Source organism: Nerophis lumbriciformis, linkage group LG15, assembly GCF_033978685.3.
Source record: "Nerophis lumbriciformis linkage group LG15, RoL_Nlum_v2.1, whole genome shotgun sequence".
In the NCBI taxonomy this organism is placed as follows: Eukaryota; Metazoa; Chordata; class Actinopteri; order Syngnathiformes; family Syngnathidae; genus Nerophis; species Nerophis lumbriciformis.
The window spans coordinates 41,337,966-41,365,311 of record NC_084562.2 but is presented as its reverse complement, the minus strand read 5'-3'; the positions used below and the strand labels follow the sequence as shown (position 1 = coordinate 41,365,311).

General features: G+C 39.0%; 1 protein-coding gene across 1 annotated transcript in view; it reads right to left on the bottom strand.

Moving 5' to 3' along the window:
* The window catches only part of LOC133616257 (uncharacterized), a 67,685-nt gene that overhangs the window by 5,850 nt on the left and 34,489 nt on the right, over positions 1–27,346 (bottom strand). The window contains exons 13-28 of the mRNA XM_061975443.2: positions 23,551–23,589; positions 23,293–23,463; positions 20,682–20,822; positions 18,719–18,780; positions 15,293–15,428; positions 15,111–15,199; positions 10,242–10,377; positions 9,951–10,147; positions 9,717–9,810; positions 5,575–5,746; positions 5,330–5,505; positions 5,080–5,235; positions 4,143–4,285; positions 1,728–1,876; positions 280–377; positions 27–177 (exon numbers count right to left, since the gene is read on the bottom strand). Of these exons, the coding sequence (XP_061831427.1) occupies positions 27–177; positions 280–377; positions 1,728–1,876; positions 4,143–4,285; positions 5,080–5,235; positions 5,330–5,505; positions 5,575–5,746; positions 9,717–9,810; positions 9,951–10,147; positions 10,242–10,377; positions 15,111–15,199; positions 15,293–15,428; positions 18,719–18,780; positions 20,682–20,822; positions 23,293–23,463; positions 23,551–23,589 (2,110 nt within the window). The remainder of the gene's footprint in view (positions 1–26; positions 178–279; positions 378–1,727; positions 1,877–4,142; positions 4,286–5,079; positions 5,236–5,329; positions 5,506–5,574; positions 5,747–9,716; positions 9,811–9,950; positions 10,148–10,241; positions 10,378–15,110; positions 15,200–15,292; positions 15,429–18,718; positions 18,781–20,681; positions 20,823–23,292; positions 23,464–23,550; positions 23,590–27,346) is intronic.

Below are 27,346 nucleotides of genomic sequence, written 5' to 3'. Positions count from 1 at the left end.
TGTGAACCGTGAGTGTGTGTGTTCACCTCTAAAGTCCACATGTCGGTCTTCCCAGGGCATCAGCACCATAGCGAGCGCTGTCCTCTGAACATCTGATAGAGCTGAGAGCTGCTCGTCTGTTACGGCAGCCGCCTGCCCGTAGGAGAACATGCTTATCTGCCTCTGGTGGAACACCACCTTTTTGTGGTGAAATAAGAGGAAAGAAATGAGGACAAAATAAGTCGCTAAATTCAGAATTCTAGCAGAGATAAAGTCATGTTACGGAAAAAGTTGACTTACAGCAAACTTATCAGGCTTTATCGTTGCGATAGCTGAAGGACTTATTCCTTCTATTTGCTCTTTCACCAATGCTGACATTGCCATATCTGGGAGACCAGCTGGAAAAAGTTCACAACATTCATGAGAAGATTACCACAATTTAAAATTAAGAATATAGTGAAAATATATATGTATTCAATGATGTTAACATAGTCTGTCTGCAGCATACCTGGCAAAAAATAATTACATTTGTATTAGTGTTCAAACTGCAATCCATAGTTGGTCAATGCAGCAGTTACTAATCAGTAGATTAGAAGGGTGTGATCCGAATCACCGTCTGGTTTCAGGAATTTTTTTTTTCAAGGATTTTTTACTATTTTGAAATAGGGACTGGTGAAAGTCCGCACTCTATGAGTGTTTTTACCGTTCTAAATACAATGGTGATTGTTACGGAAGTAAAAATGTCTACAACTATTTCGATGAGAGCCCAACATTGTGTAAATAGGACACAACGGAGTAGATATTGAAAGGGTAAAAGAGGGTGTAATAATAGATGATAAAATGAACTGGAAACCTCAAGTAAATAATATACAACATATAGTAGCAACAAACATGTCAATAATGAATAAAGCAAAACATGTTCTGGACCAAAAATCACTTCATATTCTCTACTGCTCGCTAGTGTTACCATATCTGAGTTACTGTGTAGAAATATGGAGAAATAACTACAAATGTGTGCTTCATTCACTAACAGTGTTACAAAAAAGATCAATTAGAATAATACATAATGTTGGATGTAGAGAACATACAAACCCTTTATTTATTGAATGAAAATAATTGAAATTCAACGACTTGGTGCATGTGCAAACAGCTAAAATGATGTACAAAGCAAACTATAACCTGCTCCCCAAGAATGTACAACAATTCTTCTCAACACAGGGGAATAAAATACAACCTTAGAGGAAAATCTAATTTAAGACATTCTTATGCACGTACAACACTTAAAACCTTTAGCATATCTGATTGTGGAATTAAATTATGGAATGGATAACACAAGGAAATCAAACAAATCACCAATATGATTCAGAGACTGTTCAAACTACAAGTGTTAAAAAAATATAAAGAAGAACAACCAGGATGAACATCTTGAAACTTAAAAAAAAAAAAAGGAAGTAATGATTATTTTTGTATTTAATATTTGTTTACTTACTTATGGTATATTTATTTACGTATTCATTATTTATTCACTGTTGTGTTACAAACAGAGGACAAGGACATGGGATAAAATTGCTCTGATATAAAAAGGGGTAGGATTAAATAAGCTCTGCTTCTTCCTACTCCTTTTCGGACGTGCTGTTATGAAACAACTGGAAATATGTGATGCATTACATTGTATCGTATGCATGTTCGAAATAACCTGAAACTGAACTGAACTGACCGATGCATCGGTAAAGGTGAATGCAGCATACCTGCCAGAACTCCAATCTCGATGAAGACGTCCATTTCCCATGAACTAATGTGTCCAAAAGCGAGACTGTGGGTCAGAAGGCCCACAAGTGCCAACAATTGTTCTTCAGAGCAAGACAACCTTAGCTGACCGAGCCAGAGCGCCGCCTTACTGTAATCACCAAGGGGAGACACAGTGAATCAGTCAGGAAGAAAAACTCTGTCGTGAAACCTTACTTTATTATGGGGACCTATGATGATTTTCCTCTTTTCTGACTTATAAATGTTGTTACAATGTTGGATACTCATGATAAACAATGGCAAAGCGATCAAATGCTAAGGTTCATGCATATGTGCGTGAGCTTGCATGCAGTTTTGGATGCTTTTGAACGCTGTCTTTTTTTTAACAGTAGACCATTTGTGATGTCACAGTGTGGGGGAAGTACTTAAGTAGACATTTCTAGTACATGCTCTCTGCCAAGCTCCTCCTCTCTGCTCTGCTGCCTCGAGCCTCCAGTGTTATTCCTTCTCCTTTCATTCTCTCGCGCCTGCTCTGATGTTTATAAACAGGACTGTTTCATCAACATGGACTATTAATTACAAACTGGATTAGCCACTGAACTGCGACGAAAAATAGAGAACCACTGCAAAATTACAACTTGGTTTAGGGTACCAAGAAAACATAGGATCAAGTATTATTTTCATCTAATCTTGGCATGTGCACAGTATCACTGATGTGCGACATGCGGTGAGTTAAAGGAATCTTCAAGTTACAGTATTAACAGCATTTAACTTTTTCCACATTTTGTTATGTTACAGCCTACCAAAATGTAATAAATTAAATTTTGTTGTAAAAATTCTACACACAATATTACATAAAGACGATGTATTTTTTTTTAATATATTGCGAATATATATATTTATGTACGTATATATATATATATATATATATATATGCATATATATATATATATATATATATATATATATATATATATATATATATGTATACATATATGTATATATATATATATATATATATATATATATATATAATATATATATATATATATATATATATTATATATATATATATATATATACACATAAGTATTCACAGCATATAGTACTTTGTTGATGCACATTTGGCTGCAATTACAGCCTCAAGTCTGCGATGAGGTGGCGACTTGTCCAGGGTGTACCCCGCCTTCCGCCCGATTGTAGCTGAGATAGGCTCCAGCGCCCCCCGCGACCCCAAAAGGGAATAAGCGGTAGAAAATGGATGGATGGATACAGCCTCAAGTCTTTTTGAATATGATGCCACAAGCTTGGCACACCTATCTTTGGGTAGTTTCGCCCATTCAACAGGTTGAACGGGAAGCGTTGTTTTTCATCCATGATGTCTCTGTACATTGCTGCATTCATATTTCCCTCTATCCTGACTAGTCTCCCAGTTCCTACCGCTGAAAAACATCCCCACAGCATGATGCTGCCACCACCATGCTTCACTGTAGGGATGGTATTTGCCTGATGAACGCCTGATGACGCAAAAGAGTTGACGCTTTGTCTCATCAGTTTCTCATCAGTTTACCATGGTCAGAGAGTCTTTCCGGTGCATTTTGGCAAACTTTTTATTAAGAAATGGCTTCCGTCTGGTCACTATTACCATTCAGGCCTGATTGGTAGATTGCTGCAGAGACGGTTGTCCTTCTGGATAGTTCTCCTCTCTCCACAGAGGAATGCTGTAGTTCTGACAGAGTGACAATCATTTTCTTGGTCACCTCCCTGACGAGACTGAGATGAATGTTTAAAATTAAAAATTACAGAGACATCCTGGATGAAAACAAACGCTTCCCATGCAATCTAATGGAACTTGAGAGATGCTGTAATGAGGAATGGGCGGAACTGCCCAAAGATAGGTGTGCAAAGTTTGTGGCATTGTATTCAAAAAGACTTGAGGCTGCCAAAGGTGCAACAACAAAGAAATTTACTGTAATTTTAGTCATCAAAAATGTTGCGGAATTTAGTCGACTGAAACTAGACTTAAACTAAATAAATTTAGATGACTAAAATAGGACTAAAATTAAAATACATTATCGACAAAAGACTGTGACTAAAACAAAATTAAAAACAATTGTCAAAATTAACTATGTATTGGGCAAAGGCTGTGAAAACTGATTTACATGTGATTTTTTATTTTCTAATTTAAATAAATATGCAAATTATCTTAAAATAACATTTTCACATTGTCAATACGGGGTATTGTCTGTTGAATTTTGAGGACATAAAAGACTTTATTCTATTCTGTAATACGGATGTAACATCAAAATGCAGAAAGCGAATCCCATACATGTTTTCAGGACCACAGGGAAGTGTGTTAAATGTACATTTGAATCATCATAGGTCACCTTTAAGGCAAGGCCTGTTTATTTGCTCACCTAAACTCAACTGCATTGAAAGAGCTCATGTCTGTGGCTTTCGCTCCACACACAATGTGTCCGACTGCAACCAAGGTGCTGGAGTCAAGTTGGCTCGGATTCAACTTGGTGGAGTTCAATATTGCCGCAAACAGAGCAGCCAACTAGGAAGAAAGCAAGAGCCATGACCATCCATGTATTCTCTGTATTTAGCTGTTGGGGGAAGCTGGAGTCTGAGAGATGTGCGGTAGACCCTGGACTAGTCTTCAACTAGTCACAAGAATTATACCGAATACAATTTTCTTATATGATTGTTTACTAGCATGTGTTTGTATTTGGTCACAGAATCCTTTAGAGGATTATTCTACTAAGGTCATAAGTGCACATGTCCATCACAAGCGCTCCAGAGAGTGGTGCCCCTTGCCCCCAGGAAATTGGAATCCTACAGGAATGCAAGTTTGGAGTTTAGGAGGAAGTGTAAAGACATTAGCAACATCTGGAAGGAAGCCCCCAACAGATAGGAGTAGAAGATAGGCGTCGGAGGTCACCCGACTCAAACCGATCACAGGAAATAGGTTGACTGGCCAAACAACAAGCTCTGCTTTTGTCCAGACGGGTCGGCTCCAAGGCTAGAGTTACGAAGAGTGGGGGTCTTTGGGAAAAAGGTATTTAAGGACAGTTGTCCGAGAGGACATCAGAAGAGAGTAATCAGGCCCACTCTTTCTCCTGCAGCTCCAGTCTGAGGCTCGCTGAAACAAATAAAGCTTTTTGTCCGACGATTCCTCGTTGGCATCTCCTTGACTCGTCACCCATCACACGACCATCAAATATACAACATTACATTTTTAGAGACTGAGGTCTATTAAATCAAGTTGCACAATTGTTTACACCTTACCCATACTTATTTATGATCACATTTTACTAGATGGCATAAACCACTGTGTTCATGTTAACTTACCTGTCTGGTGGTCCATTCACTGACGGCGCCCAGCGAGGCGATGCTCCTCCTCTCAGTCAGTCGCAACATGCTCAGCTCCTGCGGTGACATCTCCAGCGCCAGTCGGCCCAGCTGACTGATGACAGACTGGGAGAAGGAAGAGACTGGCCCGTACAGCTTTGAAACACATGAGTCATGGCGTGAGAAGCAGCAGACTAGCAACATTACCGTGTTGCTTATGGGTATGGGGTAGACCACATGACAGTCTCACTTGTTTGACTTTGCTGAAGACTTGGCTGCGTTGGTAAGGTGCAAGGAAGGGGTCTTTTCCAATCAGCTCCAGACAGTTGGTGAAGGCGGATGGCGACATGCTTGCCAGGCTGTTTGAGGTCCAAGCAGATGGAGCTGTTGTATGCAAAATCTCACAGCTAGGAACCATAGGAGCCGCTGCTCAAAAGATCAATGGATTCAGTAAATACACATTTATTTAAATGTTTCTAAAGGTATGATGCTTACGTGACAGAGGATACATCTTTAGGAAACCCAGAAATAACTGGAGAACAAACTGCTGCTTTTCGGCAAACTGCCTCTTTTCGCCTTCACCCAAACAGCGGAGTCCCACGTCACCTCGTTCCCACTGACGCTGCCTCATGAACAGCTTCTCTATACGCCCGACAGTTATCAATTTCTACAGAACACACATAACACACGCTGAAACATTGATGATTTACAGGATACCACCTGATCCTGACACCACCTGGACCTGGAGGATATAATGACAGGCTCTATTACCGAAGGAGTAATATCAAATACCAATCTGAACACCTCACTGAGGATTTCTGGACATGAGGGATTGCCTTTTAATTAGTGCAGTCAAAAGATTACAGTGTCCAAATAAATTTACTAAACAAAATTTCACAAACAAGTTTATGTATTTTTTATCCTAATACTTGAATGGGAAATTTCCCATGATATCAATTAGTTATGAGTAATGATAGATGATTAACTTGATATGCTGCCCCCTCTTGGTGTGACATCTACAGAACTGGAGCCCATTTCCCTGCATAGACAGTGTGGATCAGTGGTTCTTAACCTTGTTGGAGGTACCGAACCCCACCAGTTTCATATGCGCATTTACCGAACCCTTCTTTAGTGAAAAATAAAATAGTTTTTTTCAAATTCAAGACAAAGTTATATGTTTTTGGTAACACTTTAGTATGGCGAACATATTCTAAGTAACAAAGACTTAATTTAGAGTTATTTGGTTAGGGTTAGGGTTAGAGAGTTAGGGCCAGGGTTAGAGGGTTAGGGTTATAATAAGGCCATGCAGAACAAGGCATTAATAAGTACTTAATAATGACTAGTTAAGAGCCAATATGTTACTAATTTGCATGTTAATAAGCAACTAAATAATGGTGAATATGTTCCCCATACTAAAGTGTTACCATGTTTTATTACTGGTGCACAAAATCAACCGTGCATGAACATCATCTTGTTCAAAGAACAAAACCAACACAGTGCATAAACTCACAACAAATTACACACCTGCAAATCAGTCTGACTTCTGCTGTTGCCATATCCGTAATACGCCGATAGGGAGAAGTTTTTATTTACACGATGAGTCCGGGTGTGTCTTGACCTCCGCCGAACCCCTGAGCCCGACTCACCGAACCCCTAGGGTTCCATCGAACCCAGGTTAAGAACCACTGGTGTAGATAAAAGCAAGTAATAGTAATATTTTAAACAATTATTTGCATGTTATTGTCACCCTGGTCCATGATTACTTCAAAACTGATGGTCTACATTATGAGCAAAAAATAACTTTAAAAGACGTTGGAGATATAATGTGTTACTGAATTTTTGCACTAGTTTGGACAAAGATGGCTTCTTTGCAAGAAGCTGTGATTCAAAATCTGAATCTGAGATTTTGCATTCAAATTCGGCCGACAAAGGATCTGAAGAAGGCCAATTAGCCCCCAATGGTGGACTTCCACCGTACTTTTTTGAGCCGGAAGCAAAGGCCGAAGAAAGGAAGGCCAATCCTGACCGAGGCCCAGGAGCGGGCAGTACAGCTGACGATCACCGTCCTCTTTCAGCACTTCCTCAAGCGTTTTTCGGAAAGCATCAGAATAAGAGGACGCAAAATACAATAGTAGCGACTAACCTCCCTTTTCCCAGTTTTCCTGCAGATTCTTACTAAATCTTGCTAAAGGTTGCTTCTTATTTTCGGGATCACATCTGATTTGAATCTTTTACATTTTTTCCTTCCAAACCCCGACCAAACGTTTTCTTCTAAGTCAGAATCATTTGCAAATTATACTCCTCTCACTAGATCCGTCCCATTTTGCACGAGTCAATTTGACTGTTGAGGTCCATACTTTCCTCATATTTCCATCATTTGGAAATGTATTCAGGCTGACCCCTTCGCTAGTTGTATTTCTACCAGCTGCAACAATGGATCTGACAGGCATATTGGAAAATTCCTTCAAATTCTGTGCGAAAATAACTTGATTGGGGATGAAGATACTACCAAACACATATTAGGCAATAGGAAATAGCCTCCAGTCTTCTGTAGGTGACGTCAGCAGGCTGACGAATGCCCGCCTACATTTTGGAGCTAAAAGCAGGCGTTTTAAAATTATGGTGAAACGCCTTAGAACAATAAGCCTAAAATAACTATTTTGCAAGAATTTTACCTTTAAACATAATTATTCGGTCCAACACTATGAAATATGTGAATTTGGTTAATCACATTTAACATTTTTGATTAATCCCAATGAATCACAGTTGCTACAAAAACAATGATTAACTCATCTGTAGCATTTTTGTTGGCAATATTTCCGCGGGTAGGCCTATTCTCTACCAGCCTTGTTTGTCACTGCTTGTTGTTGATGTACTAGTAGCATCTCTGACGAGATTAGCTTTTAGATGGTATTTTAAAGTTACTGTGCTTCCATCACTGTTAGGAGATCATGTATACTGTTGGTATTGCCACCTTCTCCTGGACAGAAGGATGTCATGGGTGTGCAATAGATCAAAGGGGACGTTGGTGATTAATTATTGAACAAAAGCTTATTTATTGATCTAGCGAGCATCACAAAAGCAGGTGTTGCAAGATCTTGGAGGAAATTTAGCCAATTGATTTCTCTCTCTCTCTCTCTTTGAAGAGCAAGGCAACCGGTTTTTATAGCCTGAAATCATGTCATCTCAAGTCTTTGAGTTCATAGTACCAATTTTGACTCTGTCAGACCCTTATAAAGGCATGTTCCCTAGTCGTCCGGCTTTGGGCATTACTAACCATCAGCGTTACTTTGTAACGCGTTACTGTAACGCCGTTAGTTTCGGCGGTAACTAGTAGTCTAGCGCGTAATTTTTTATATTCAATAACTCATTTTCCGTTACTACATGATGCGTTACTGCGTTATTTTACGTTATTTTTTTTTATATAGTATCGGCTAGAAACAGAAGATCTGAGTGTGTTTTATTGAAGCGCTGCAGTGTCGTCCTTCTGAATGTTCCTGTCTCACAAGGAAGAGGCGCGCCACGCGGTGTGTGCAGGTGTGTGGGGCGGGGGGCGGGGTTGGGGGGGGGGCGAGTCTGTGTTTACTAACAAAACATCATGGCGGAGCCGAAGCCGAGTTTCTTGACATGGAGATATTTTCACTACTTTTCTTTTGTCTAGCACAAAGAAAATAACATTTTAGTTAAATGTAAGTTGTGTCTTGGATCAAAGATCCTATCTACTGCCCAAAACAGCAATTCAAATCTGCTGAAACAGTTACAAAAGCAACATGCTTCGACAAAGCTAGTAAAGAGAGACACACTTCACCTAAGGATTTTAACGGATGGAATGCTAGCCAGGACAACATTGATAGCGGCATTGCAGCGTATGTACTAGAAGACATGCAGGCTATTTCTACAGTGGTGTCACCCGCTTTCAGGCAGCTGGACACAGTGGACTAAACAAAACACTCCAAACTCTACCTCTGCTCATCATTCAGCACTGAAGTTACACACACTCTGTCAATTATCTTATATACTCTTTCACTAAACTAAGTAGTTGCTTTTCAGAGTAACGCATTACTTTTTGGTGTAAGTAACTGAGTTAGTAACTGAGTTACTTTTGAAAAAAAAAGTAACTAGTAACTGTAACTAGTTACTGGTTTTCAGTAACTAACCCAACACTGCTAACCGTTGACATTATAGAAGTATTATGACTGTTACTCATGGAGAACTGTCCAGACTCAGCATACCATAGGCAGATTTACTAAGCCTTGCTTTTGTGAAGTGTATGTTATCCACCTGTGCGTGTCACACGTAATGGTCATGCTTTATTACCTGCCCAAGATGATGGACCTCATTTTACTGGCTGACTGCTTGCTCCAAGAGGAATGTAATCTTTCACCATATGCAAAACATGTTATTTCTTAAACTAGCAGATACTACATTTCCTTCATCAAAATCAGGTGGTGAGCTATTGGTAGCTAAGACCACTTTAACAGATTATGGAAGGATGGATGGATAACGGTTTGCATAGCTACAGCTATATTGCCACTTGATGATACATTTTTAGTGCAAATCGATAAAATTGGAATTCATTGTTTTTCCGTACAATGCATACCCCAGTGGATTAAAATAAAATACAACGGTAAACTCACCGAGGAAATATCCTGCAGTCGGTCCTGTGGAAGAAAGAAGAGAAACCGGTCCACCTGATTGAGTGTGGTCTGGTTCCAGTCTTGCACAGCTGGGCTAAATAAAAACAACATTTAGGAAAAAGCTGTCCTATGAAAGCCAGCGAAGTTAATAACATGGTAATAAACAACAACAACGACAAAAACACTTAATTCTACTGGGTTAGCAAAGTTTTGCATGACTAGCAGTTTTATTACCCAAAGACATCAACTTCCTGTAGCATCCGAGCCACAATGTCCATCTTGTTGGTGCTGAAGCAGAGAGTCTGGAGGAAATCCAGATTGTCCGTGAAGAACGTGCGATCCAAATGGATCAGAATCTCATCCGACACAAATGTGGCCATGATTCCCAGAGAACGGAATTCCTCCTCGGTGTACATTCCGGTGTACATGCCCTGCAGATGGAGGACAACAACACTTCAACAGCTGATTCCATATGAACGACATTTGTCATTGCCTTCAAAGATGACTTCATGGACGTATTCTGACCATCCTCTGCACCATTTTGTCCACAAGGAGCTCCTGTTCTGTTCTTGACATCATGAAAAAGGGGACGGAGTCTGCGATGATCATTCGCCGCAGTGTGTCCATTAGGTCCGAAGGGAACTTTTTGATGGTGCTCGCCCTGCAGTCAAACACACCAAGTCTGACGCTTAAATAATGAAAGGTAAAGTATATGTTTTTGTCTTGCCATAAGGGGAACATGTGAATATTATACTTTATGAAGTTGGTCATTTTCATTTGTGATTGCCAGTCTGACAGGTTGTCAATGTACAATAGTGTATGTTGATTGTTTCTTTAGTGGTGTACAGTGGGGCTGCACAAACTCAAGGGCTCGTGCTGCATTGCCTTTGGCATGACAGTCCTCACTTTCCCTGTTCCCAGTGAGCCTCGCCTCGCCTTGTCCTGGTTGTACACCAGCCAGGCTTGCTGGCCATCATTCATCAGCTTGCGGAATGATGGATTGCATTTGTTAACTACTTTTCACTTTTCTTGATTACATGCATGAATGAGCAAACGCGCCATGTTTTTGACTAGATAGATCATTTTAGTACAGGGACCCCTAAAATTGACATCACATGGACAAAGATAAGACCTTCTGTGATCAGATGAAACTAGAATTTAGCTGTTTGGCCACAATACCCAGCAATATGTTTGGAGGAGAAAAGCTGAGGGCTTTAATCCCAGGAACACCATTCCTACCGTCAAGCATGGTGATGGTAGTATTAAGCTCTGGGCCTGTTTTGCTGCCAATGGAACTGGTGCTTTACAGAGAGTAAATGGGACAATGAAAAAGGAGGATTACCTCCAAATTCTTCAGGACAACCTAAAATCATCAGCCCGTAGGTTGGGTCTTGGGTGCGGTTGGGTCTTCCAATGAACAATGACCCCAAACACATGTCAAAAGTGGTAAAGGAATGGCTATATTGGGCTAGAATTAAGGTTTTAGAATGGCCTTCCCAAAGTCCTGACTTAAACGTGTGGACACGTGTGGAAACAAGTCCATGTCAGAAAACCAACACATTTAGCTGAACTGCACCAATTTTGTCAAGAGGAGTGGTGACAAATTCAACCAGAAGCTTGTGGATGGCTACCAAAAGCGCCTTATTGCAGTAATACTTGCCAAGGGACATGTAAGCAAATATTAACATTGCTGTATGTATACTTTTGACCCAGCAGATTTGGTCGCATTTTCAGTAGACCCATAATGAATTCATAAAAGAACCAAATTTCATGAATGTTTTTTGTGACCAACAAGTATGTGCTCCAATCACTCTATCACAAAAAAATAAGAGTTGTAGAAATGATTGGAAACTCAAGACAGCCATGACATTATGTTCTTTACAAGTGTATGTAAACTTTTGATCGTGAATGTATGTGTGTATGTATATATATATATATATATATATATATATATATATATATATATATATATATATATATATATATATATATATATATATATATATATATATATATATATATATATATATATATATATATATATATATATATATATACTAGTGGTTAGAGTGTCCGCTCTGAGATCGGTAGGTTGTGTGTTCAAACCCCGCTGCTGCCCACTGCTCCCCTCACCTCCCAGGGGGTGATCAAAGGGGATGGGTCAAATGCAGAGGACACATTTCACCACACTTAGTGTGTGTGACAATCATTGGTACTTTAACTTTTATATATATATATATATATATATATATATATATATATATATATATATATATATATATATATATATATATATATATATATATATATATATATATATATATATATATATATATATATATATATATATATACACACATATATAGATATATACACACATATACATATATAGATATATACACATATACATATATATACATGTATATATAAATATCTGTATATGTACATGTGTATATATATATATATACACACACACATGTACAGTATATATATATATATATATATATATATATATATACATATATAGATATATACACATATACATATATTTATACATGTATATATATATATATCTGTATATGTACATGTGAATATATATATATATATATATATATATATATATATATATATATATATATATATATACACACACATATGTACAGTATATATATATATATATATATATATATATATATATATATATACATGAATAAATATATACATATATATATATATATATATATATACACACACACACACATGTACAGTATATATATATATATATATACATATATATAAATAAATATATATATACACACACACATGTACAGTATATATATATATATATATATATATATATATATATATATATATATATATATATATATATATATATATAAATATATATGTATGTATATATATATATATATATATATAAAAATAAATATATACCGTATTTTCCGCACCATAAGCCGCCCCGTGTTATAAGCCGCGCCTTCAATGAACGGCATATTTCAAAACTTTGTCCACCTATAAGTTGCCCCGTGTTATAAGCCGCATCTAACTGCGCTACAGGGAATGTCAAAAAAACAGTCAGATAGGTCAGTTAAACTTTAATGATATATTAAAAACCAGCGTTCTAACAACTCTGTTCACTCCCAAAATGTACGGTAATGTGCATATGTGCAATCACAAACATAGTAAAATTCAAAATAGTGCAGAGCAATAGCAATAACTTAATGTTGCTCGAACGTTAATGTCACAACACACAAAATAAACATAACACTCACTTTCTGAAGTTATTCTTCATTCATAAATCCCTCGAATTCTTCTCCTACGGTGTCCGAATTAAAAAGTTGGGCGAATAGGGGATCCAAAATGGCCGGCTCCGTCTCGTCGAAGTCATCAGAGTCAGTGTCGCTGTTGTTTGTCCAGCAGTTCCGTGAATCCTGCCTTCCGGAAAGCTCGGACCACAGTTGAGACCGAAATATCCGCCCAGGCATTTACGATCCACTGGCAGATGTTGGCGTATGTCGTCCGGCGCTGTCTCCCTGTCTTAGTGAATGTGTGTTCGCCTTCGGTCATCCATTGTTCCCACGCCGTTCGCAGTCATGCTTTAAATGCCTTGTTGACACCAATATCGAGCGGTTGGAGTTCTTTGGTTAATCCACCCGGAATGACGGCGAGTGTTGTATTTGTGTGCTTCACTTGTTTTTTGACACCATCTGTGATGTGGGCGCTTGGAGTCGTATATCAACATGGACGGAGCTGCGTGAAAAAAGCCACCCGGCCTCTTCGCGTAAACTTCCCTTAACCACTCGCTCATCTTTTCTTCATCCATCCATCCCTTCGAGTTAGCTTTTATGATGACGCCGGCTGGAAAGTTCTCTTTTGGCAAGGTCTTCCTTTTGAATATCACCATGGGTGGAAGTTTCTGGCCATTAGCATGGCAAGCTAGAACCACAGTGTGTCGCTTAGTAGGAGCCATTTTGTGGTCTTTACAGATGTAAACACACAAAGGAAATGAAACGTAATACCCGCGCGCTTCTTCTTCTATGGGGGCGGGTGCTTACCTTGGCGGTTGCTTACCGTAGAAGAAGAAGCACTTCCTCTTCTACGGGGAAAAAAGATGGCGGCTGTTTACCGTAGTTGCGAGACCTAAACTTTATGAAAATGAATCTTAATATTAATGGATGACCGAAGGCGAACACACATTCACTAAGACAGGGAGACAGCGCCGGACCTAATACGCCAACATCTGCCAGGGTTATAAGCCGCACTGTCAGCTTTTGAGTAAATTTGTGGTTTTTAGGTGCGGCTAATAGTGCGGAAAATACGGTAAATATATATATATATATATATATATATATATATATATATATATATATATATATATATATATATATATATATATATATATATGAGATAGGCTCCAGCGCCCCCCGCGACCCCAAAGGGAATAAGCGGTACAAAATGGATGGATGGATGGATATATATATATATATATATATATATATATATATATATATATATATATATATATATACACATGTATATGCATACATCTTGCTATAGACAGACAGACAGACAGATAGATAGAATATCATTTTTTTTGTATGTACTTTTATTGTGGTCTAGTCCCCACAATTGCCCCCTGTCTTTTTTTTTCTTATTACTATTTGTCTTTCTATCCCTCCTGCTAAAGTCTGACTGTGCCAAACACTAAATATATCCAAACATTTAATAAAGTCAAATAGAAATAGGGTAACAAGAGAAGTATGCCACACTTCTCTTTTGTAAAGTAAATCAGTACAGCATATATGGGCATCGACATCAACAATATGATTTGCCTAAACGGCTGGAGAGGACCGATTTAAAAAATGAGTAAATAAATACATTTGGGCCAGATTTTGGACACTGGTTGGCCGGATCCGGGCCGTAGTTTGAGGACCCCTGTTTTACTCTTTCTATTTATTTCCATCAAGAAAGTACCCCGTCAACTGTCCTTCCGAGACATCCCAAAAAGAATGCCACAAAGACCAGTGGAAGTTTTTTCAAAGGGGTCCTAGCCTGCTCATTTCAGGAGCTTTTAGAAATTATACTGGATCCCAGTGGGGCACTATTAGGTCGGGGCCCTTCACTGATCAAATGACAGAGCGCTACATAAAAAATATTAATCCAATAGTATTCCTAGCCGCTTCCGGATCCATCACTGGAAAGAATATGACATAATCCCTCATGCTGTATTACTGGCTCCAAGTATGACGGTACAAAGTGCTACTGTAACTTAAAAACACACCAACCTCTCAGTTTGATATAATTTAGTACTATTAGACAACAAAACTCATGTATTACATTGTAGTTCATTATATTTTTACTCTGGTTCACACTTACGGCATGGACAAGGCAATCTCAACTCCCAGGTCTTCAAGCAGCTCAGAGAAGAATTCAAACTGATACATCTCCTCGATCACACACTTTTTCTGCATCGGGGAGCAAACATTGATTACAGGGCATTCAATATCCCATGGCCACAGGCATCTACACGGTCATTAGCGTGAAAGGCTTCTGTTTACCAGCGAGGTGTGCAGAGGGCTGGGCTGCTGCCTGAGGAGAGCCAAGATTCTCCTCACCGCTGCAGGTGAGGCGTCTGCCCTGAAACGCTGCTGTAAGACTGGACAGCTCACACCGAGGCCCAACATCCCAAGACTCCTGATCATAAGTGTCACAAACACATTCAAAAAGATTAACACACTAATACACACATCATGTCTGAGAACCCGTGTCCTCTGCAGTGGACATTTGTTTTTTGGGGTTACACGTTTAGTAAAAAAGTTATGAAAATCACAAATGTCCACTGCAGACAACATTGGTTCTCAGCAGGTTGTATTATCAGGTGAAGGGATTTTACAGTTGTACTTTGGTTTTCACTTTTAGTACGATTTGGTTCGAGGCAAAACTTTTCGCCCAAAATTATGTTCCGGTTTTGTTACGATTAAACAAAGTTTGGTGACTTAGTCTCAGGGTTTATTCATTGAGAATGACCTCCAGAACAACTCACCATCGAGGCAAATAAAGTTGTAGCAAACAGCAATAGTCCAATCAAAGTTAAAGGCCTACTGAAACCCACTACTACCGACCACGCAGTCTGATAGTTTATATATCAATGATGAAATCTTAACATTGCAACACATGCTTACTAAAGTGCAATTTTAAATTTCGTGCGACATATCCTGCTGAAAACGTCTCGGTATGATGACGTCAGCGCGTGACGTCGCGGATTGTAGAGGACATTTTGAGACAGCATGGCGGCCAGCTATCAGTCTGTTTTCATCACAAAATTCCACAGTATTCTGGACATCTGTGTTGGTGAATCTTTTGCAATTTGTTCAATGAACAATGGAGACAGCAAAGAAGAAAGCTGTAGGAGGGAAGCGGTGTATTGCGGCCGACTTCAGCAACACAAACACGGCCGGTGTTTCATTGTTTACATTCCCGAAAGATGACAGTCAATCTTTACCATTGGCCTGTGGAGAACTGGGACAACAGAGACTCTTACCAGGAGGACTTTGAGTTGGATGCGCAGACGCGGTACCGTGAGTACGCATGCAGCTGCGACTTCCTAACATTTGATCGCTTGCCCGTACTTGCGTGCCGCTATGTGCATGTCACGTACATAACTTTGGGGACTTTGGGGAAATATATGTGCTGTATGAACTTTGGGGAGGTGAATGGTACTTTGGGCTGTGGGATTGAGTGTGTTGTGCAGGTGTTTGAGTTGTATTGGCGGGTTATATGGACGGGAAGGGGGAGGTGTTTGTTATGCGGGATTAATTTGTGGCATATTAAATATAAGCCTGGTTGTGTTGTGGCTAATAGAGTATATATATGTCTTGTGTTTATTTACTGTTTTAGTCATTCCCAGCTGAATATCAGGTCCCACCCGCCTCTCACAGCATCTTCCCTATCTGAATCGCTCCCACTGCCCTCTAGTCCTTCACTCTCACTTTCCTCATCCACAAATCTTTCATCCTCGCTCAAATTAATCGGGAAATCGTCGCTTTCTCGGTCCGAATCGCTCTTGCTGCTTGTGGCCATGATTGTAAACAATGTGCAGATGTGAGGAGCTTCACAACCTGTGACGTCACGCTACTCGTCTGCTACTTCCGGTACAGGCAAGGCTTTTTTATCAGCGACCAAAAGTTGCGAACTTTATCGTCGATGTTCTCTACTAAATCCTTTCAGCAAAAATATGGCAATATCGCAAAATGATCAAGTATGACACATAGAATGGACCTGCTATCCCCGTTTGAATAAGAAAATCGCATTTCAGTAGGCCTTTAATGAGAGCTTAAAAGTCTGTGCTTACATGTTGTCACTGAACGCACCACACTGTTATGGTAAGGCTGTCATGTGACCTCATTATTCTTCAGTATTCTTCTTTATTTTGTATCATTTCCATACTTACCAACCTTGAGACCTCCGAATTCGGGAGACTGGGGGGTGGGGTGGGGCCAGGGGGCGGGGTTAAGGGGGGATGAGTATATTTATAGCTAGAATTAACTGAAATCCAAGTATTTCTTATATATGTATATATAAGAAATACTTGAATTTCAGTGAATTCTAGCTGTATATATATACATTTTTTATTATTATATATATGTATATATATATATATATTTATATATATATATATATATATATATATATAAATAAAAGAAATACTTGAATTTCAGTGTTCATTTATTTACACATGTACACACACGTAAAAGTCTGATCTACAAAATGTGCAGGCAGCAAACCCCTTCCCCTTCGGGCTGTACTGGATGAACTGAAATTATTTTTTCCAATCATTTTGGAACTTGCAAACGTACTTCTTCTTCTTACTCGTCGTCACCATGTCTCTTCTTCGTTCTTCTGCTTCGTTTCTGTTCTGTTTTTGGACATTACTACTTGCCGTAGTTTTGAAGCAATGCATGATGGGAATCCGGATGTTGTGTGTCAGTGTATTAACGTGCAGGCTGGAATAAACACACGCTGAGAAATAGCTCCGTGCCTGCCTACTTTATAGGTTATAGATAAACCTATGGATAACGGATTTCCTATTTTCTTGGTTACACTTCCTTTGTTGGCATGTCAAGCAGATACGTTACCGCTGTTGTGACAATTACTATGGTCAGCTAGATAAAAAAATATATATATATGGATAGCAGTATCATTAGCCCAGAATCCTAATGGTCCTCAATTAGGAACCGTTACCAAAAAATACTGGCACATGGTATAGTTGGCAATTAGGAGGCTCACGGGTGCCTAATTTCCATTCAAAGGGCTTTATCCTCCAGCGCGGATTTGTTGTTTGTACACGGTAATAGTGTTTATTTTTCATGCTACATGCTTTAATCTGCCTGCCTCGTTTTTAATCAAATGTGTTTTACCTGCATGTCGCTATACCTTTCTCTGCCTCCTGGGGTCACACCAACAACTGAGATGCACGGCCATGAAAACGTCTAGCAAACAATCAATGGGACGTAATATTTTATTTAATGTTAGCTCCAGCACCCACCGCGACCCCAAAAGGGACAAGCTGTAGAAAATGGATGGATGGATGGGTTTATTTATAATAATTATAATAATGGATTAGATTTATATAGCGCTTTTCTAGACACTCAAAGTGCTGCACAGAAAAGTGAGAACCCATCATTCATTCACTCCACATTCACACCTGGTGGTGGTAAGCTACATTTGTAGCCACAGCTGCCCTGGGGTAGACTGACAGAAGTGTATCCTTTGTATGCGTCATTCGTATGTATTTTACTTGTTTTTCTGCATGAAAACTACAATTATTATGTGTTTTGTGTTAATATTTGTTGGAGTCTTGAACGGATTCATTGGATTCACATTATTTCTTATGATAACAAATATTTGTCATGCATTTCAGATTATTTGGAATGGATTAATAAAGAACCAAGACCCCACTGTATTTGATCGAAAGATCGACTTACAGGAAATCTTCTTCTATAAGGTCTGGTTTACGGTCCAGTGCCACTTTAAATATCGCTTGGGCCTGAAGGAAAACAAAGAAACATGAAAAACAATCACACACCATGCAGTGTCGATTGTCAGGCCACTGTAAAGAGACAATTGAAATCTAACATAAGCACACTTGTTGTCTTTCCTGCTCACAGGCAAGTCATTTTCCACCACCATTGACATGAACGTATTCACAGCTGCTTTACAGTGTAAACATTCAGTGACTATAAACACACAGGCACGCCAGATCATGAAAAACTTACAGAATATTCCATGAAAAGTTGCAGGTCAGCAGGTCAAGACAGCATTTTTTTTGACTTTGTATCAATTAATAGTAAATAGTACAATGATAATACAAAACCCAAAACCAGTGAAATTGGCACGTTGTGTAAATCGTAAATAAAAACAGAATACAATGATTTGCAAATCCTTTTCAACCTAAATTCAATTGAATAGACTGCAAAGACAAGATAGTTAATGTTCAAACTGGTAAATTTTGTTATTTTTTGCAAATATTAGCTCATTTGGAATTTGTTGCCTGCAACATGTTTCAAAAAAGCTGGCACAAGTGGCGAAGAAGACCGAGAAAGTTGAGGAATGCTCATCAAACACTTATTTGGAACATCCCACAGGTGAACAGGCTAATTGGGAACATGTGGGTGCCATGATTGGGTGTAAAAGCAGCTTCCATGAAATGCTCAGTCATTCACAAACAAGGATGGGGCGAGGGTCACAACTTTGTGAAGAAATGCGTGAGCAAATTGTCCAACAGTTTAAGAACAACATTTCTCGACCAGCTATTGCAAAGAATTTAGGGATTTCACCATCTACGGTCTGTAATATCATCAAAAGGTTCAGAGAATCTGGAGAAATCACTGCACGTAAGCGATGATATTATGGACCTTCGATCACTCAGGCAAAAAGCGACATCAGTGTGTAAAGGATATCACCACATGGGCTCAGGAACACTTCAGAAAATCACTGTCAGTAACTACAGTTCGTCACTACATCTGTAAGTACAAGTTAAAACTCTACTATGCAAAGCCATTTATCAACAACACCCAGAAACGCCGCCGGCTTCGCTGGGCCCGAGCTCATCTAAGATGGACTGATACAAAGTGGAAAAGTGTTCTGTGGTCTGACGAGTCCACATTTCAAATTGTTTTTGGAAACTGTGGATGTCGTGTCCTTCGGAACAAAGAGGAAAATAACCACCTTTTATAGGCGCAAAGTTGAAAAGCCAGCATCTGTGATGATATGGGGGTATATTAATGCCCAAGGCATGGGCAACTTACACATCTGTGAAGGCACCAGTGATGCTGAAAGGTACATACAGGTTTTGGAGCCATCCAAGCAATGTTATCATGGACGCCCCTGCTTATTTCAGCAAGACAATGCCAAGCCACGTGTTACAACAGTGTGGCTTCATAGTAAAAGAGTGTGGGTACTAGACTGGCCTGCCTGTAGTCCATACATGTCTCCCGTTGAAAATGTGTGGCGCATTATGAAGCCTAAAATACCACAAAGGACAGCCTGGACTGTTGAACAACTTAAGCTGTACATCAAGCAAGAATGGGAAATAATTCCACCTGAAAAGCTTAAACAATTGGTCTCCTCAGTTCCCAAACATTTACTGAGTGTTGTTAAAAGGAAAGGCCATGTAACACAGTGGTAAAAATGCCCCTGTGCCAACTTTTTTGCAATGTGTTGCTGTCATTAAATTCTAAGTTAAGGATTATTTGCCAAAAAAAAACAATTCTATGTTGGCACATAAAATATCTTGTTTTTGTACTCTATTCAATTGAATATAAGTTGAAAAGGATTTGCAAATCATTGTATTCTGTTTTTATTTACCATTTACACAACAACTTCACTGGTTTTGGGTTTTGTACAAGGGCAGTGCAAGTAAGTGAAGAAAGATGATGTGTGTGAAACCTGCTGCGTGTTCCAAGGTTTAGTGGAAGCCGCGGAGATGTTATCCACCAGCAGGTGTGTCCTGGGCAGGATACTGAGCAGAGGAGTGCAACAGAGCAGAGGCGCAACGTCATCCAACCAGTGGACCACATCGGGAAATCCCTGGTTAAAATATAAATAAATCATACATTGGCATACAAATAGGATCAGTCGCTGTGATATCTTATTTCAGAGGGCACAAAACAATGAACAAACTATAGCACCTAAAGGCTTCATCAGTTCATGCAGCTCTCGTCTGACGGGATGGTGCCGGATCCAAACATCAATCCTCAAAAGGTGACAAGAAGGGTTCCGCACTTTTGCGGTGCAAGTGGACAGTCGTTAAGACACAACGTTGTGAGGCCAACGACAGACATTATGTACCACACTACCTTAGAGGATAAATACTTTTGCAGGGATAGAATATGTTTTTTTGAGGCACAATGTGCAATGTGCAATCTGCAATCTGGGTGGTGCTAGTCATGTGTGCATGTCCGGGGCAGTGTGATTGCGTCATTAGAAAGTATTTAAACAGTGTGCATTCACCCGTTTAGGAGAAGAAATAGGATACAGGAAGTATTGGGTAGGCTATACTTTATTTGATCGCTACGCTACTCTACAACCTACATTATTAGATGTCACATGCTGCATGAATGCTGTGACCAAGTGTCATAATAAAACCAACATACAAAACCCAGAACCAGTGAAGTTGGCATGTTGTGTAAATGGTAAATAAAAACAGAATACAATGACTTGCAAATCCTTTTCAACTTATATTCAATTGAATAGACTGCAAAGACAGGATAGTTAACGTTCAAACTGGTAAACTTTGTTATTTTTTGCAAATATTAGCTCATTTGGAATTTGATGCCTGCAACATGTTTCAAAAAAGCAAGTGGCAAAAAAGACTGAGAAAGTTGAGGAATGCTCGTCAAACACTTATTTGGAACATCCAACAGGTGAACAGGCTAATTGGGAACAGGTGGGTGCCATGATTGGGTATAAAAGCAGCTTCCATGAAATGCTCAGTCATTCACAAACAAGGATGGGGCGAGGGTCACCACTTTGTGAACTAAGTGCGTGAGCAAATTGTCGAACAGTTTAAGAACAACATTTCTCAACGAGCGATTGCAAGGAATTTAGGGATTTCACTGTGGACGTTGTGACCTCTGGACCAAAGAGGAAAGAAAACATCCGGACTGTTATAGGCGCAAAGTTGAAAAGCCAGCATCTGTGATGGTATGGGGGTGTATTAGTGCCCAAGACATGGGTAACTTACACATCTGTGAAGGCACCATTAATGCTGAAAGGTACATACAGGTTTTGAATCAACATATGTTGCCACCCAAGCAACATTATCATGGACGCCCCTGCTTATTTCAGCAAGAAAATGCCAAGCCACGTGTTACAACAGTCTGGCTTCATAGTAAAAGAGGGTGGGTACTAGACTGGCCTGCCTGTTAGTCCAGACCTGGTTCACTTACTGGAATCAACTTCCACAATATCTGGTGTCAATCACCAGCTTAATGGGTTTTAAGAATAGACTAAGAGGAGAAGTATTGCAGGAAGAGATTATTCTAGATTGTACCTAATGTCATGACTGGTTTTATTGATTATTGACTATTTTATTGATTATGGGACAAGCAGTAGAAAATGGATGGATGGCACTTTTTCGTCACTTATTGTTTGTCTTTGGTACACTAATGTGTATATTTTAGGCCATTGGTTATTTTTTTATTTTTGCAAAAATATATATATATATTTTTTTTTATATTGCTCCTTTTATCTTTGGTATGAATATTATTATGTAAACTCAAAGTTATTGTTATTTTTTTTTGGGTTCTTTGTTGTTGCTATTTTTGTATTACAACATTTTATTATTTGATCATTTTGTATTGCATTGTAATCTTTTGTTTTGTGATTGTGTGATGTTTTTTGCCTGGACCCCAGGAAGAATAGTCTCCACTGCGGTGTAGACTAATGGGTATCATAATAAATTAAACTAAACCTGTCTCCCATTGAAAATGTGTGGCACATTATGAAGTGTAAAATACCACAATGGTGAACAACTTAAGCTGTACATCAAACAAGAATGGGAAATAATTCCACCTGAAAAGCTTCAAAAATTGGTCAAAAAATGCCCAAACGTTGTTAAAAGGAAAGGCCATGTAACACAGTGGTAAAAATGCCCCTGTGCCATTTTTTTGCATTGTGTTGCTGCCATTAAATTCTAAGTTATTGATTGTTTGCACAAAAAAAAAAAATGTTTCTCAGTCCGAACATTAACTATCCTGTCTTTGCAGTCTATTCAATTGAATATAAGTTAAAAAGGATTTACAAATCATTGTATTCTGTTTTTATTTACGAATTACACAAAGTGCCAACTTCACTGGTTTTGGGTTACGTAAAAAAAGCCTTGGAACCTGCACCATCCTCTCAGACTAGAGCTGTCCTACCTAGTCTTTTAACAAGAACTGATTTTCAGACAATAAAAATCTTGATTCAATGTCCTGAGAAAACTATGACTTGGGTGAGTAAGAATATTCACAGGATATTATAGCACACACGTGAAAAAAAACGTCTCCTATAATACCCAAAGTTTGGTGGAGATGGCATTTGCTTGTGGCGGACGCAGGCCTGTTGCATGCTGAGCCATGTCGGGGAGGGATGACAGCAGCCGGTCAGACGTCAGCATCAGCAGCGTCTCCGTCCTCACACCCACAGTGAGAGAGCCCAGCTCCTGCAGGCGGCCTAGAGGGCTCAGCTATAAATGTGCGGGCAGAGGCCATGGGGGTCAAGGCAAACACCAACAGTACTGTTCTGGGAATTTTCATTTTGCAAAAACACATACAATGTTGATTGATGATAACTTGTCAACAATGATGAAAGCCTGCAAAGCATACAGAAGCAAATATTAGCAAAGGTGTTCTATGCAAGACTGAACAGCTTCCATGTGGGATTTTAATACAAGAAGTGGACAGATCAAGCTAAATGTTGTTAGTGTTGATACCAAAAGGTAGTATCGGTATTGGAACGATACTCGCTTAATGTAGTCGATATTTTTCAGTTCAGGCTAAATCAGATGCATAATTTCTTCAATATTCAAACAAAATACAGCATATATACAGAATATATTTATATCGGGGGGTGTCCAAAAATGTTCCACTGTGAGCCATACACTGAAAAATAAAAGTATTTATCACTTTCCAAACCAATATTATTAAACAATTGCCTATGCATTCGATTATTTTATTTTATTTTATTTTACAAACAAATTGCTGGAAAACTGGCTTTTTTTTATATATATAAAAGTCAGGTTGACAAGCGGATATTAAAGTATCTATTTTTATTTTTCACAATATACTGTAAATTTGGAATATGTGTTATAAAGTACCAATGATTGTCACACACACACTCGGTGTGGTGAGATTATCCTCTGCATTTGACCCATCACCCTTGATCACCCCCTGGGAGGTGAGGAGAGCAGTGAGCAGCAGCGGTGGCCGTGCCCGGGAATTATTTTTGGTGATTTAACCCCCAATTCCAACCCTTGATGCTGAGTGCCAAGCAGGGAGGTAATGGGTCCCATTTTTATAGTCTTTGGTATGAACTCACGACCTACCAATCTCAGGGCGGACACTCTAACCACTTGTGGATGTGAGTGTGAATGGTTGTTTGTCTATATGTCAGTGGTTCTTAACCTGGGTTCGATCGAACCCTAGGGTTTCGGTGAGTCGGCCTCAGGGGTTCGGCGGAGCCTCTGCCACTTAGGTATAGACACATCCGAATTATCGTGTAAATAAAAACTTCTCTCTATCGGCGTATTATGGATACCCCCAAACAATGCTCCCTCTGATTTTCCATCTGATTTGCAGGTTTTTTGATTGATTGATTGAAACTTTTACTAGCAGATTGCAAAGGAAGAGAATACATTTTATGAAACAGTACAGTTTACATAGTGCAGTACATATTCCGTACGATTGACCACTAAATGGTAACACCCGAATACGTTTTTCAACCTGGTTAAGTCGGGGTCCACGTTAATCAATTCATGGTAATGTGTGTAAGGTGTGTAATTTGTTGTGAGTTAATGCACTGTGTTGGTTTTGTTCTTTGAACAAGGTGATGTTCATGCACGGTTAATTTTGTGCACCAGTAAAAAAAAACATATAACTTTGTCTTGAATTTGAAAAAAACAATTTTATTTTTCACTAAAGAAGGGTTCGGTAAATGCACATATGAAACTGGTGGGGTTCGGTACCTCCAACAAGGTTAAGAACCACTGCTATATGTGCTCTGTGATTGGCTGGTGACCAGTCTAGGGTGTTAACCCCGCCTCTCGCACAAAGTCAGCTGGGATAGGCCCAGCTAAAGCACTAAAAACTGGCCTGTGAAATACAAGTTTACTAACTTTTCAACACATTTTTACTATCTTTTTAATACCCTTTACCCCACATCTGCAGTCCCCTTCAAGGTTTCTCATTGTGTCCCATTGGGTTGAGTTTTTTTTAACACCAATGAGTTGACTGATGAACATTATCACATAATATATTCAGAAAGTATAAATAATGACAGATAAAGATAGAATACTATTAACCGCAACATGTAAGTGTAAAAACATTTTCAGAATGTTTTTTGTTCTATTTCTAAACAAAGAAAACAATCTGAAGTTGTCTTTATTTTTAAGTTATCGTGCCGGAGTAGATTTTTCTTCATGTGGCCAGCGATCTAAAATGAGTTTGACACCCCTGGTTTAACATCTTTGGAAGGATGTCCTCAGTTGTGCTTGAACGTGTGACAGGTTTGTGGGTTAATCCACTCCACTATGGTCTGCATTCGAGGCCAAGACAGCAGTCAATAAGTGAGAACCCCTTTGAGATAACAGCTGTGGGGGCAGCAAAACTCTTCCCCTCATCTGCCACCTCAGAGGTCAGGACTTCTCCCTGCTTGTCAGCTGTTCCTCACCTGTTGGCAGTGCACCAGAGCGTGTGACGAGCAGAGCCTTGTGGAGGACAATTGACCTGAATTTAAAAAAATGGTTGACTAGAAAAACAGAAATCCATCTGCATGGATCAGTATACTTTGATGGTTTTGATAACCATATGTGTTACGGCAGGGGTTCTTAACCTTTTTTGACCTTGGGGCCCAACTTTTGCACTACAGAAGAGCCCGGGACACACTCACTTATCAACCCTGAATTAGTCATCTTACGCTTGATTTTAATCATATTCAAAATATACAGTACAGGCCTAAGGTTTGGACACACCTTCTCATTCAATGGGTTTTCTTTGTTTTCATGACTATTTACATTGTAGATTGTCACTGAAGGCATCAAAACTATGAATGAACACATGTGGAGTTATGTACTTAACAAAAAAAGGTGAAACAACTGAAAACATGTTTTATATTCTAGTTTCTTCAAAATAGCCACCCTTTGCTCTGATTACTGCTTTGCACACTCTTGGTATTCTCTTAATGAGCTTCAACGGGTAGTCACCTGAAATGGTTTTCACTTCACAGGTGTCATAGTTGTGATGCCTTCAGTGACAATCTACAATGTAAATAGTCATGAAAATAAAGAAAATGCATTGAAATGAGAAGGTGTGTCCAATCTTTTGGCCTGTACTGAATATCTAACCTACTTACAGTTTACCAAAAAATATTGTCAAATGACATGGAATCATATCATTTACATTTACATACATAAACATACCGTATTTTTCGGAGTATAAGTCGCTCCGGAGTATAAGTTGCACCGGCCGAAAATGCACAATAAAGAAGGAAAAAAAACATATATAAGTCGCACTGGAGTATAAGTCGCCATTTTTTGGGGAAATTTATTTGATAAAACCCAACACCAAGAATAGACATTTGAAAGGCAATTTAAAATAAATAAAGAATAGTGAATAACAGGCTGAATAAGTGTACGTTATATGACGCATAAATAACCAACTGAGAACGTGCCTGGTATGTTAACGTAACATATTATGGTAAGAGTCATTCAAATAACTATAACATATAGAACATGCTATACGTTTACCAAACAATCTGTCACTCCTAATCGCTAAATCCCATGAAATCTTATACGTCTAGTCTCTTACGTGAATGAGCTAAATAATATTATTTGATATTTTACGGCAGAGGTGTGGACTCGAGTCACATGACTTGGACTCGAGTCAGACTCGAGTCATGAATTTGATGACTTTAGACTCGACTTGACAAAATGTAAAAAGACATGCAACTCGACTTAGACTTTAACATCAATGACTTGTGACTTCACTTGGACTTGACCCTTTTGAATTGACATGACTTGACATGACTTGCTACTTTCCCCAAAACCCAAAGATGAAAAAGTTATTCGGGAGCGCTCTGTATTTTTCATTGTGTACTTGTCTATCAGCGTTGCGTGTGTCAGCTGGTGTGCTGTCAGTACAACAGCCAATCAAATTAGATCTACTTTGTTTTCATCACACAGCATTCATCCAATCAAATTGCAGGAAGAAGACATGTCCAAACCACACGCCAGTGAACAAAAAATGATACCTAAAATAATTTCGTTTGGGTATAAAAATTACGAGGTGGTCAACACAAAACGGTTTGCAGTATGCAACACATGCGGTTCGAAAATTACTGATGGAGAGGCAACA